This window comes from Petaurus breviceps, unplaced genomic scaffold (assembly GCF_028583685.1).
Source record: "Petaurus breviceps papuanus isolate PSGF00001 unplaced genomic scaffold, PetGlider_PUasm1.0 80, whole genome shotgun sequence".
In the NCBI taxonomy this organism is placed as follows: domain Eukaryota; kingdom Metazoa; phylum Chordata; class Mammalia; order Diprotodontia; family Petauridae; genus Petaurus; species Petaurus breviceps.
The window spans coordinates 5,311,000-5,323,913 of NW_027186540.1; the positions used below are offsets into that span (position 1 = coordinate 5,311,000).

At 38.5% G+C, this 12,914-nt stretch overlaps 1 protein-coding gene across 1 annotated transcript in view; it reads left to right on the forward strand.

The window, feature by feature from the left end:
• LOC138175997 (protein MCM10 homolog) overlaps nt 1-12,914 on the forward strand; it is a 48,605-nt gene that overhangs the window by 6,467 nt on the left and 29,224 nt on the right. The window contains exons 3-7 of the mRNA XM_069106668.1: nt 1,516-1,866; nt 3,923-4,027; nt 4,146-4,283; nt 5,542-5,716; nt 8,451-8,616. Coding sequence (XP_068962769.1) covers nt 1,516-1,866; nt 3,923-4,027; nt 4,146-4,283; nt 5,542-5,716; nt 8,451-8,616 — 935 coding nt within the window. The remainder of the gene's footprint in view (nt 1-1,515; nt 1,867-3,922; nt 4,028-4,145; nt 4,284-5,541; nt 5,717-8,450; nt 8,617-12,914) is intronic.

The window sequence follows — 12,914 nt, forward strand, 5'->3', positions numbered from 1 at the left end:
GTCTGCAGGACAGTCTCCAGACCCCTGCAACAACAGCACTGTCCTTCGCCAGTGGACAGTATTCACTCTCTGTCTGCAGGGCAGTCTCAGGGCTTCTTAGTGAACAGCCAGGTTTCAGGACTTCTTCAACAAAAGGACTGTCTTTCACCAGTGGACAAATCTGGCAAAATAACATCAAAACAGACAGACAAAGTACCAGCAAAACAGCCATGTCTCCTCAGTCCTTGGCAGCTCAGGGGGCAGGTCTCAAAAGTCCAGGGCAATTCAAAGCGGCCACCAGCAATTCTCTTAGTCTCTCTCTCTCTCCACAAGGTGCTGCTTCCAAAAAAAAGGTCTTCCGCCTCTCTCTTGTCTCTCCAAATCTACGTCACCAGCTCCTCCCAGTTCAGGACTTTCTTTTCACATCAACTAGTCCATCCCACAGATGGGATTAACAAGCTCTGGGTTTTAACACAATCAATTTGAAAACCAAGCCATAGGGGAATCTTTAATTGCCATTACTATCACAAATACCTAGAACACTAGGCTTGAAGTCAGAAAGATTCACCTTACTGAGTTCAAATCTGGCCTCAGTACTAGCTGTGTGACCTTGCACAAGTCATTGAACCCTATTTGCCTTAGTTTCCTCATCTGTAAAATGAGCTGGAGAAGGAAATGACAATCCACTCAAGTATCTCTGCCAAGAAAACCCCAAATGGGGTCACAAAGAGTCAGACACAACTAAAAGGACGGCACCACAACAACAAACTATGTCCTAGGCACTGAGGATACAAATACAAAGTCGGGACTGTTGCTGCCCTTGAGGCAGTGGGTAGGCCACCAGGGGTAGAGTGTGCCTGGAGTATAGAAAATCTGAGTTCACATCTGATCTGAGGCATTTACTAGCTGTGCGACTCGGCAAGTCTCTTAACCTCAGTTTCTTCTCAATATAATAATAGCACCTACCTCCCAGGGTTGTTAGAAGGATCAAATGAGGTAATATTTGTAAAGCAGTTAGTGCAGTGCCTGCACATAGTAGGTGTTATATAAATGCCTAGTCCCTTCCTGCAAGGAGCTTACATCCTGTCATACTATAAAGAAAACACCTCCTCATTATATTTTTATATGTTTAATAAATTCCATTTTTTCATTGCTATTTAGTTTTCATAGCACTTTTTTTTTTACAGGATTCTGAATATAGTGATCTCAGATAAATGCTTATATCCTCTTAGTTTGTAGCTGTAGCAAGTAGTAATAAGGATGAGTATTAATAACAGTTAGCATCAATACAGCACCCACTATATGTTAGTCACTATGCTAAGAGCTTTATAAATATTACCTCTTTTTATCCTCACAGCCTCCTTGAGAGGTGGGTGCTAAAGGAGAGATAATATCCAAAAGTGGATAAAATTGTAAAGGTCATTATTTCATAAAACACTCTCAAGACCAACATTAACGTTTTGATTGCTTTGCCAATCTCTTCTGGAGAACAGTTTTCCTCAGATTTGCCCCTGATTTGCTTCTCTTCTTTTCTAGAGGAAGAGTGTGACCTGGCTCTACTTACTGAGCTGCTAGAGGAAAATGAATCAGCTTCAGAACGTCATTCAGGGCAGAGCAGCTTCCTGACAGAGGAGGCCAGAGAGCCCGATGAATTTGATGACCTCTTTGATGCTGATAGTGATGGTGGATCTTACAAAGAAGAGATTGATGAGCTTCTGGAGGAGGAACCTGGAGACCAAAAGGAAAATGTGGCCACTCTCTTTGGAGATGTCAATGACCTGACAGATGAGGAGAAGGAAGAGGCCCAGGACATGGCACAATCACTACAATTAAATCCCATACCTCCCCCAGCTCCCAGTCAAGAGAAAATTCAACAGGAATTGCAAGGTGCTCAGAACTAATTGTTAGCATTCACCATCATACAACAAATTAACTACTAAGTTGAAGACAAATTTAAATGAGGGCCATTAAGTTTGGCATTTTTTCATCCTACTAACCTCTTACACAGTTGTAACTGAATTTAAAAATCAATCATGTGGACTAAAAAAAATAGTCTAACAGTACATAGAGACATGCTAATAATACTCATTGTCAGCAAAAATGTCTTAGAATGAATTGAATGTTCATAGCACTTTTCTTTTTTTTTACTATTTATTTTTCTCCAATACCTACCATTCTTCATTTATCCATTTCTTTCAAAGGCATCATCATTTCTCTTGTCACACAGGTCCACAACTTTGGAGACATCCTCAGTTTTTCATATCACCTCACCCCCTTTATGCAATAAATTTCTAAATTTTGTTGATTCCATCTCTGCAACATCTTTCCCATCTTCCACTTTTGTCTACCCTCCTGTCTACTCTGGCAGTTACCACCCTAGTTTAGACCCTCAGCCACTTCTTAGTCGGATTTAATGCAATAACCTTGTAATTCGTTTCCTGCCTTTTTTGTGTCGTTCACTTCTCCCATCCATCCTCCAAAGTGATTTTCCTAAAGTGCAGTCTGCTCATGTTTCTTCCCTCCTCAATGTACTCCACTTTTGCCTTTTTAGGTTCAAAGAGAAGCTCATCTGTTTAGATTTCAAAATTCTTTACAACCTGGTTCCATTCTACACTTCCAGTCCTATATAGTATTCCCCTTACCAAATTCTACAGTCCAGCCAAATCATCCTCTTTACTGGCATTCGTGCATGCCTCTCAATCTCTACTGACTTATTTCAACATCAGCTGACCCTTCATACCTGGAATATACCCAACCTCAACCCTTAGAACCTCATTTCCTTCAAAATTCAACTCAAGCAGCACTTTCTGCATGAAGTCTCCTGTTCCTCCCAGCTGCTTGTTCTCAGCACTTTCTCTTCCAAAATATAGATCTTGTATTTGTTTTGTATAGACATAATACGTCTCGTCTGGTATAACATGATGCTTGATGTCAGGAACTGTTGGATTTTTTTTCTTTTAATACCTAGTGATCAGCAGTAGAGTAGGTAATTAATAAATGTTTACTGTTTGAGTCATAATTTAATATAATATGAGAAACACTGGGCTCAGTGTAGTGACTCTAAGTTCACATCAGCTTTTATGTAAGGATTCGTTTTGAGAAAGAACATTGAAGAGTATGTCCATCCAATTTTGGAATATTCTCTGACTATACATTTGAACTTAGATCATCACCTTGGTCTGCTTTTTCTACAACTACAGGACTTGGCATTTACTGTATTATATATGGCATCAAATTTTTTAAATAAATACTTTATCAGTATTTAAATTCTTTGGTACTTACAAAAAAAGCTAATACTACTGTTAACTACAGACATTTATCTATAATTGTTTTTTAGCCCAGAATCTGTCTTGCTCAGGTGTGAGTTTTTTGGTATTTTTTTTCCCCAAAAAAGAAAAGTTTAGCCTTCTATAGCAGAACTGTTAAATACAGAGGCACTCTGGAACAAGATTAAAATTTAATTGAGGAATATTTAACAAAAAATAAAAATACAGTAGAGTATAGGTAGTGTGCTTTTAAAAATATAAATAATATTTCATTTCCAATATACATGTAAAGACAATTTTGAACATTCATTTTTTATAAGATTTTAAGTTACAAATTTTTCTTACTCCTCCTCTCCCCAAGATGGAAAGTAATCTGATATAAATTGTGAAATAGGTAATGTTAATATGTGGTTTTTTAAAGTTAGTACAGGTGGCCTGCAGGCCTTTTATATAGTTTAGTTTCTATTTGGTTTTATATGGTTCAAGTTTCTATTTCAGTTTGACAGCACTCCCCTACAGGGCTTTGAATGGCCAATATTCACCATGATTTCTAGACATCTAATTCTATGTTGAAATTCTTAGGATTTAGTAGAACTATTCAATTAAATTTCTAATATTATTTCATCATTTTACCTTTTTTTTCCAGCTTGATTCTGAAACAATATTTTCTTTCCTAGATGAATTAAAGAAACTGCAAGAGCAGATGAAGACTTTACAAGAACGGCTAAAAATGACTACAATTGGAAAGTCTGCAAGCCCAGAGCCTTCTCAAAGATCCTCTGGTAATAAGACCAATGCTTTCTTGGTTCTGTTAATATCCATATCAACAGACATGTGGCAGAATAGACTTTGAAGACTTTACTAATGCTTTATTATTTCTCTCTAATTTTGATCAACTAGGTAAGCTTTCCCTCCTCCCTCTTAAGGAGAGGAAAGTTCAGAAGATTCAGGAGTCATCATTTTTTTCTGCCCAGCTTGACATCCCTGCTCTGCCAAAACCCAAGCAAATAGACCAGAAGCCAAAGGTTTTACCTGCAGGTATAGTGCTACAGGCCACATGGATTTCTTTTTCTCCTGCTCTCTGTCTGACACAAACTTTGGTACTTACCTATATCCTTTCTTTTATCATTCTCCTTATTTTATGTAATAAAAAAGTAGTGTCTCTGAATAGAGGGACCTTGTATTATATCAATTTTCATCTTGCACAGCTTTAGGCAAGAAGTGTGTTAAGTTAAATAATGGTCTAGAAGCCGACTTCTGAATAAGCTGTGTATTAGGGTTGGGGTTTAGTGCATTTGTGAATATTTAAACAGTATTGATAAAACTAAAGCAAAAATTATTAAAGTAGCCAAGAGTTTTGAATGAAGATAGTCCAACTTCATCTTGTAGCAGCTGCAAATGGAAAGAGCACTCACTAGACCCAAGATTCAAGTTCTGACTTCTTTATTTACTGGCTGACCCACCCCGACCTCTCTGAGCATTAGGAGGATGTAGTGGAGAGAGTACTGACCTTAGTGACATCACTTGGGTTTGACTCCTGCCTACTATGCTTACTAGCAGTATGACCATGGGCAAGTTACTTAGCATTTTCTTCTTTTTAAGCAATGGGGTTAAGTAACTTGCTCAAGGTTACACGGCTAGTTATTTCTGGGTGTGGTGCTAAGTATCTGAGCCCAGATTCTATTCCCCAGGTCATCCCAACACCGAGGCCAGTGCTCTTACTCTCTGTGCTACCTGGCCGCCCCTACTTAGCATTTTCAAGCTTTAGTTTCCTTGCCCATAAAATAGAGAATCATGACCTTTGTGCTACCTACCTCAGAATTATTGAGAAAGTGGCACTCTTTAAGCCTTAAAGCCATAGGTAAATGTGAGTGATTGTTGCTACAAAATCATTCTACAGAAGAACATAGATTGGCATACTGATCAAAACCCATTAAAGAATACAGAACCAGCTGAAATTTCTACTTAATTCAAGAAGCATTTAATACATAATGAAATAATTTGGCCAGCACTTTTAATAGAATTTGACTTGTCGATTCTAGTGACTCTCCATTAGTTATTTCTGAAGAAGAGTTGCGTCTCCTCCATTTATCAAATGTGATGTCCTCAATGGCACCTTAGTAAATGTAATCTCAGTAACATTCTAGAGTTGGTACTGAGAATGGCCTTATAGATCTTTTCGGTTATGTGACTTGTTGAATAATTATTTGGGCAAAATTCTATCTTTCCTATTTTTGAATAGAATTTATCAGTATGATTTTTAAAATCTTATTTTTTATTGTTGTTAATTCTTTAGAGCACAAGAGTCCTCTTCCAGGATCATTACCAAATTCATATTTGCAGCCCCTCAGATCTACTCCTGGAAACAAGCCCAGTAAAGGGACTGGAACCTCCAATTTAGGGACATCTGGAACTTCATGTGGAACTACTCAGACTGTTTCAGTGGAAAAATTTACTGGACTCAGGTTAAGGTCAGTAATTCTGTAATGGTCCCTTGTGTGCTCAGTTCATAGTGATACCACTAGATGTCTCCTCCTGCTTTATGGGACACTGGCTCTTATTTAAAATAGTGTATTTTTTAAAACATATTTTCATAGAAACTTTTAAGGTGATCAGACTTGAAAATAAATATAATTATAACTCTAGGTTTAACTTAATTCAATTCTATCTAGAATTATAGCAAAAAGAAAATGTTCCTTACCTAAGTTACAGTCAAAAGATTGTCCACAAAGCCACCTGAATGATTTTCCTTAAGCATAAATGTACCCGTGACACTCCTCTACTCATTAAACTTCAGGGGCTCTCTATTGCTTCTAGGATAAGAGAAAAATTCTTTTGTTTGACTTTTAAAGCCCTTCACAGATTGGTTCTTAACTTTGTGTTATGGATACCTTTTCAGAATAATGTTCTTTATTGGTGTTTTTTTTTTAAATTCATAATTGAAGGAAATGCTAAATACCAGTTAAAGATTAGTGAAAATAAAGGAGTCAATTTCTTCCCCATCCAAGTTCATGGACCCTAAGATAAGAACCCCTGAATTATACATTATTCCCCAGTCTAGCCAAACTGGCCTCCTGGCTGTTCTTTGCACACACCATCCCATCTGTGTGCCTTTTCTTCACTAGCCATTCCTTCTCCATGCCTGGGATGATCTCCTTTACATCTCTCAAGAGTCAGTTCAAGCACTACCTTCTACACACAGCCTTTCCTGATTGCTCCAGTTGCTAATGCCCTCCCTACTTAAACTACCTTGTATTCTGTATATATTCTTACATTCACATGTTTTCTCCCTGGGGGAGTGTAAACTTCTTGACAGCAGAGACTATTTGTTTTTGTCTCTTTTTTCCTCAGTGCTTGGACTAGTAGGTGCTTAATAAATGCTTATCAGTTGATTCTTAGGTAGGTAACAGTGGTAGAGAGTATGTGTAAAATGGTTTAAGTAAGCAAACATGGAATTTATAATCCTATCCATCTAATTATAATTGCTTTGGTCTTGTTTTTTAAAGCTCAATACATGCATTTCATAGATAGAACTATTGAATTCTCATGTTGCTTTGAGATAATTAGTATCATTTCCACATTCTGTGAGGAGAAATCCAACCCCTTCAGTGTTTCATTATTTCTTCTACTGAAGGCCAGAGCAACTGGATAATTCACACTCAGATTAAAGTATTTTCAATTCTCTAGAAACAATCTCTCCTCATTCCCACCTCCCACCCCCAAATATCTAGCACTTTATCCTCTGAATGTCACCCAATCTTCGGGAATGTCAACCAGCATCTGAGTTTATTGAGCACAGCAGGAAAAGCAAATATTTCCACATAAAGATCACTGGGGTGTGAGTATTTAACTGTAGTATCTAAATGGTTGCTGATTCAGAAGACTGAAATTATTTAGTTGTCTAATGTGGAAAGGCCTTATGGAAGTGTTAAGTCATAAAAATGAAGAAAAGAAAGTTATCTGCCCACTAATGGATTTGTTTTGACTTTAACTCTCAAGTCCATATTTTCCCCGTAGTTCAAAACTTAGCTTTGGGTCCATTTTTTTCAAAACACCCTGGATCTTATGCAGATGGAGATGAACAGGATTGTAAAGAATCTGAAGACCACATGAGGAGTAGCTGAAGGAATGGGGGTGTTTGGACTGAAGAATAAAAACCTTAAAGAAGCCATGACAGCTGAGCTGTCTTGAAGTGTTTGTCAGGCTGTCACGTTTCTTTTGTCCTTCTCCTTACCTCCTCCCCCTCCTCTTCATTTGGGGATTGGATGGTGCTGTAGGGAGTATCCCCTTTTGAGCATATGCTAGAGTAGATGACATCTGGGGTCACTTCTAGTTTTGTAATCCTTCTGTTCGTTTTTGTTTTAATTATCCTTTTATCAATCACTTTTATTTCCAAATAGATCCCTTTCCCCTCCTGTCTCCAGTGAGCTATCTCTTATAACAAAGAATTTTTTAAAAAGAGAGAGAAAGGAAGGAAAGAGGGAAGGGAAAAAAGGAAGAAAAGAAGAAGAAAGGAGGAGGGAGGGAGCAGTTCAGCAAAACCAACCAAGCCAACCCAATTACCCTACTTAATTCTTAGCAGTTACCTTCTGGCTCCTCCCCATTAGACACCGAGCCTCTTCCTCCAGAATATGAACAATGTTAATTTTTTCCTCTCTAGCATGCCATGACTCTTGTGCCAAGGTTCTTAAACCTGGGGTCCATGAACTTTTTTTTTCTTACTGTTTTGGTAACTCCTTTAATATAATTGATCTCCTTTGTAATCCTATGTATCTTATACATTTAAAAACATTGTTCCAAGACTGCCAAAGGGGTCCATGACACAAAAAATTTTAAGAGCCCCTACTCCAATGTATATACCTCAAGGATATGCGGTTTCATCCGTGTGATTACTACTGGTGAATGGGCTTTATCAGTTGCTGTGACTAGAAAAAAGCATCTACTTGCTGCTAAGCTTTTCAGAACTTAGGCTAATCCTTTGATGACCTACAGACTCATTGCCCAGCTTGTTTTGAAGCCTTCCAAGGTTAGTTGGACATGCCCAAGTTTGTGCTTTGCAGGCATAACTTTAGGGACCTAGACTACTTCTATACCAGCATTTGAGGAGGATTTTCACAAAAGGCCATTTGAGATAGTGCTACATATTTGGTTTATACTCAGTAAGGGCTAAATGGATCAGATTGTTTGTTATAATTTGCCATACAGGCGACCCAGAGTGTCCTCCACAGAAATGGACAGGAAAATGGCTGGCCGGAAGCTGATCAGACTGTCTCAGCTCAAGAACAAGTTGGCCAGTGAGAAACTGGAAGAAATAGACTGGGTGACATTTGGGGTCATAATGAAGAAAGTCACACCTCAGAGTTCAAACAACGTAAGTCATTTTCTGTTAGCTTGTTAGTGCCATCCCCAGGAACTGATACTGAGAGCTAGAATCAGAGCCAAGCTGAGATCCAGAGAGCTGATGGCCATAGCTGCAATCTTTTTTTTTGGAGGGCAATTGGAGTTAAGTAACTTGCAATCTTAAATAAGTACTACGAGCAAATTTGAGCAGTGTCACACACTGACTAGGCAGTATCTGTAAACAAGTGTGTGAAAGGACACCTTCTGGCCTAACCTACAGGATTCTGTTATAACTAGTAAGCATTTAATTCCCTTGGATCAATTGAGACAGTATTTTTAAAGCACTTAGCATGGTTCCTGGCATACAGTAAGTGCTTAATAAATGTTTATTCCTTTCCTCTTCCCTTGGTTATCTATAGGATCATAGATTTAGAGCAAAGAGGGACTACAAGAAGTCCTTTTTACTGATAGGAAAAGTGGGACTCAAACAGGTTAAACAGACAGCCTAACTGAACCTAGGTTCTCTAGACTCACTTCTTTACTTATTCTTGGTATTTTATACCACAGTCAGTTCCTTAACTATGTGGTGGATAGAAAAGGCCAGTGATGCCATTTACAATGATGTTAACACTGTGGAGTTCTTAATAGCTTTGGAAAAGTGAAATCCTTTTAAAAACTTATTAAAAATTATTCCACCTTAAAAGTACTGCACTGTATAGGAATCATGAACTTTATCAATCTCAATTGATGATATGATGTAGAGAAAGATGGTATAGTTGAGAAAGCATTGACTTCAGCAATGGAGACTTGAGCTCTGGTCCTAGCTTAGCTACTGACTATGTGGCCATGAGCAAAAGTCTTGTTTCTCTTTGGACTTCTTTTCCCTTCCTTAGCTTCCAAAGTTGGGGACTCAGCTGGCCAATCTCTTAGACCCTTTCCAGTTCTACTATTCTGCAATTTTAATGTTTGTTCTTTTCATCAACTGTGATTTTTATTCATTTTATTTCCATGTAATATTTGGTCTTATCTGAGCTGTATGCTTATATATGCAAGCATTGGTTTTAAGGTTGCTGAAATCTGCCCTCACCCTGACTCTCTTGGCTCCACTGTGCTTTAATTTTTCTATCTATAAAATTAGGCTTTAACAGGAACATGTTGTGAGGGCTATGGAAATAGATGGGAAATATACCGTGAGCTCTTCTGAGGCAATTGTACAAATCCATGGAATAATAAGCAGCAGTATTATAGAGGTCACAGTTCATTGTGACTAGGTTACTATCACCTAGTTTACTCTGGGCCTGTGGCCATCAGCAAATGGTCTATTGGAAGAATAATCTGATTTACAGTTCAGGTTCTTTGAGAAGTAATAGCCTATGGAAGTACTTTAGGAGAAAAGTAAATACTAAAAGTGATCTTTAAAACATTTTACATTATGGCTTTTCAGGTACTTGACAAATACTTTGACATTTTACAGCCAAACTAAGACAGTTTTCATTTAATTGCTTTCCAAACCCAGAGGAATGATGCTTTTGTTCTTCAGTAACATTGCAGTGATCCCTTCATTTCTTTAATGGATATTACTAATCTGTGATAAATATAATGTTTATTGTACAAACCAATCTAATAGCATCTTTCTATTTTAAGGTAAGTTAATAAAAATGATTCTGTTGACTTTACTTTTCATTTTAGTGGTGCTTATATCCCACTAGAGACACAGTGCTAATCTAATAATGACAGTACAAGCCTGGAATTAGAAACCTGGGGTTCTTTGCCACGGACTTGCTGTGTATAATTAACCAAATTCCTACATCATTTCTATACTTTTATTTTATTTTAAAGCAATTGGGAGGGGCAGCTAGGTGGCACAGTGAGTAAGAGTGCCTGCCCCAGGCTCACAAAAAAATCTGGCCGTGTAACCTTGGGCAAGTTACTTAACCCCAATTGCTTGTAACTTGTAACTTGCCCAAGGTTACATGGCCAGTTCTTTTTGTGTGGGTGTTAAGTATCTGAGGCCGGAACCGATCCCGGGTCCTCCTGACTCCGGGGCCGGCGCTCTTACTCACTGCGCCACCTAGCCGCCCCAATTTCCTATACTTTGAAAATGGGAAAAGTAATATCAAACCCTTGGGCAGTAATTTCTAGTTGTATTGACAATATATTTTGCATAAAATAAGATTTATTTCTTGATTTTGAAAACTTCAATTGACAGATGAGTTCAGTATGATCTAGTAGTATCATACAGATCATATATAAGTTTGTGGTTTAGAAATTGAAGAACAGAAGATGACAGAGTAGAAGGAAACAGTGCAGCAAGCCCCCTATCCTCCACCCTTATACTTCCCCAAACAGACCTAGAAAATGTACCAGACCAAATTCTGATGGGAAAAGGCCAAGAAAAAGTCACAGTTCCAGCCCAGGGAGACAGAATGATAGACTTTTGGACACTGTAGATCAGGTTTGGCCAGGAGGGGCTATACAAAGGATTCCTAGGAAGGGACTATACATCAGGATAGAAAAGAGGTCCCAGACCCATATGTACAAAAATATTTATAGCAGCTCTTTTTATGGTAGCAAAGAATTGGAAATTAAGGGGGTGCCCATCAATTGGGGAATGGCTGAACAAGTTTTGATATATGCATGTTATGGAATACTATTGTGCTATAAGAAACGAGGGGCAGACGGTCTTCATATTTACCTGGAGAGGCTTATATGAACTGATGCTGAGTGAGAAGAGTAGAACCAGGAGAAATTTGTACACAGTTACAGACACAACGTATATGTGATGACCAACTTTGATAGACTGAACTCTTCTCAGCAATGCAGTGATATAAGTCAATCCCAAAAGATTCATGATGGAGAGAGATGTCTACATCCAGAGAAAAAACTAGAAAGAACTGAGTTTGAATCCACATTGAAGCAAACTACCTGATCTTTTTCTTTTTCTTGTTTGGTTTTATTTCCTCTTTACCATTTTTCATTCCATCTGATACAATTCGTCTTTATAACCTGACTAATGCCTAATGTGAAAGTATTTGCAGATCCTATACATGATTGTATGCCACCATGGCCGGGGGGGGGGGGGGGGAAGGAGGGGGACACAATTTGAAACTCAAGGAAATTGGGAATTTAAATTTTAAAAACAAAAAGTAAACAAAAAAATTAAAAAAAAAAAAAAAGAGGCCCCAGACACATACAGGGACACCCCTAAACCCATTCCAGGGCACTGGAATGGGGAGAGGTCCAACTGGCAGCTTTATTACCCACAGCCCAGTTCTGGGTCACAGATCCAGGATGGACTGAAAAAGGGTAATGAGAGGTCATAGCCCCAGGATATGTAACAAGAAAAGAGGAAGTTCGGAGGTAAGCAGCAATGACATGGCTCAGATCCGAGGAGCAGAGGAAGTCTCCGTTCCAGGTTCTGGACCAGCCTGCAGAGGAGTAACCAGGGCAGAAATCACAGTTCACAAGGGACTCTATAGTCCTATCTTTGAACCAGCAGAGCTTCCCCATGGGATAATAATTATGGAACCCAGCAGCATTTTAATTTTGCTCATACGCAAGCTCATGTGAACTTGCAGAGCTGTGGCGGGGACAGGGACAGCATAATGTCAGACTCTGCCCTAGACTGGACCACTTTGGAAACCCTGAAAGTTTTCCCCTAGTTAGGTCTTGAAATAAAACAATACTCAATACTTCCAAGAAAGTGACAATAAGACCACACCTTCCTTCCAGAAGTGTGCAGAGCCCCACCCTAACATTTAGACTTAGGCTGGAAAAATGAGCAAACCAGAAAAGAGCCTCACCATAGAAAGCTGTTTTGATGACAGGGATGCTCAAGACACGAATGCAGAAGAAGAAAATAATTCCAAAACATGTATAAGCAAAGTTTCAAAGCAAAATACAATTTGGGCACAAACTCAACTGGAAAGTCCTGGAAGAAAGAAAGTTAAAAAGGAGACCTAAGGATTGATTTCTATTAATGAAATGAGAGCACTTGAGGAAAAAGAATTGGAAGACATAAGAACTATAGAAGAAAAACTGGAAAGAGAATTAACAGCTTGGTGCAAGAGGTACAACACCTTGAAAATTAGAATTAGAATGGATCAGATAGAAGCCAATAACTCCGTGACACAGCAAGAAACAATAAAACAAAGTCAAAACGTTGGGGGGTGGAGGTAGGGAGAGACGAAAATAGAAGGTATTTTATAGCAAAAACAACTGACCTGGAAAAACATTCAAGGAGAGAATCATCGGACTACCTGTACACTGACCAAACCAAGAACCTAGGCATCATATTTCAAGAAATCTTAAAGGAAAACTGCCCAGATG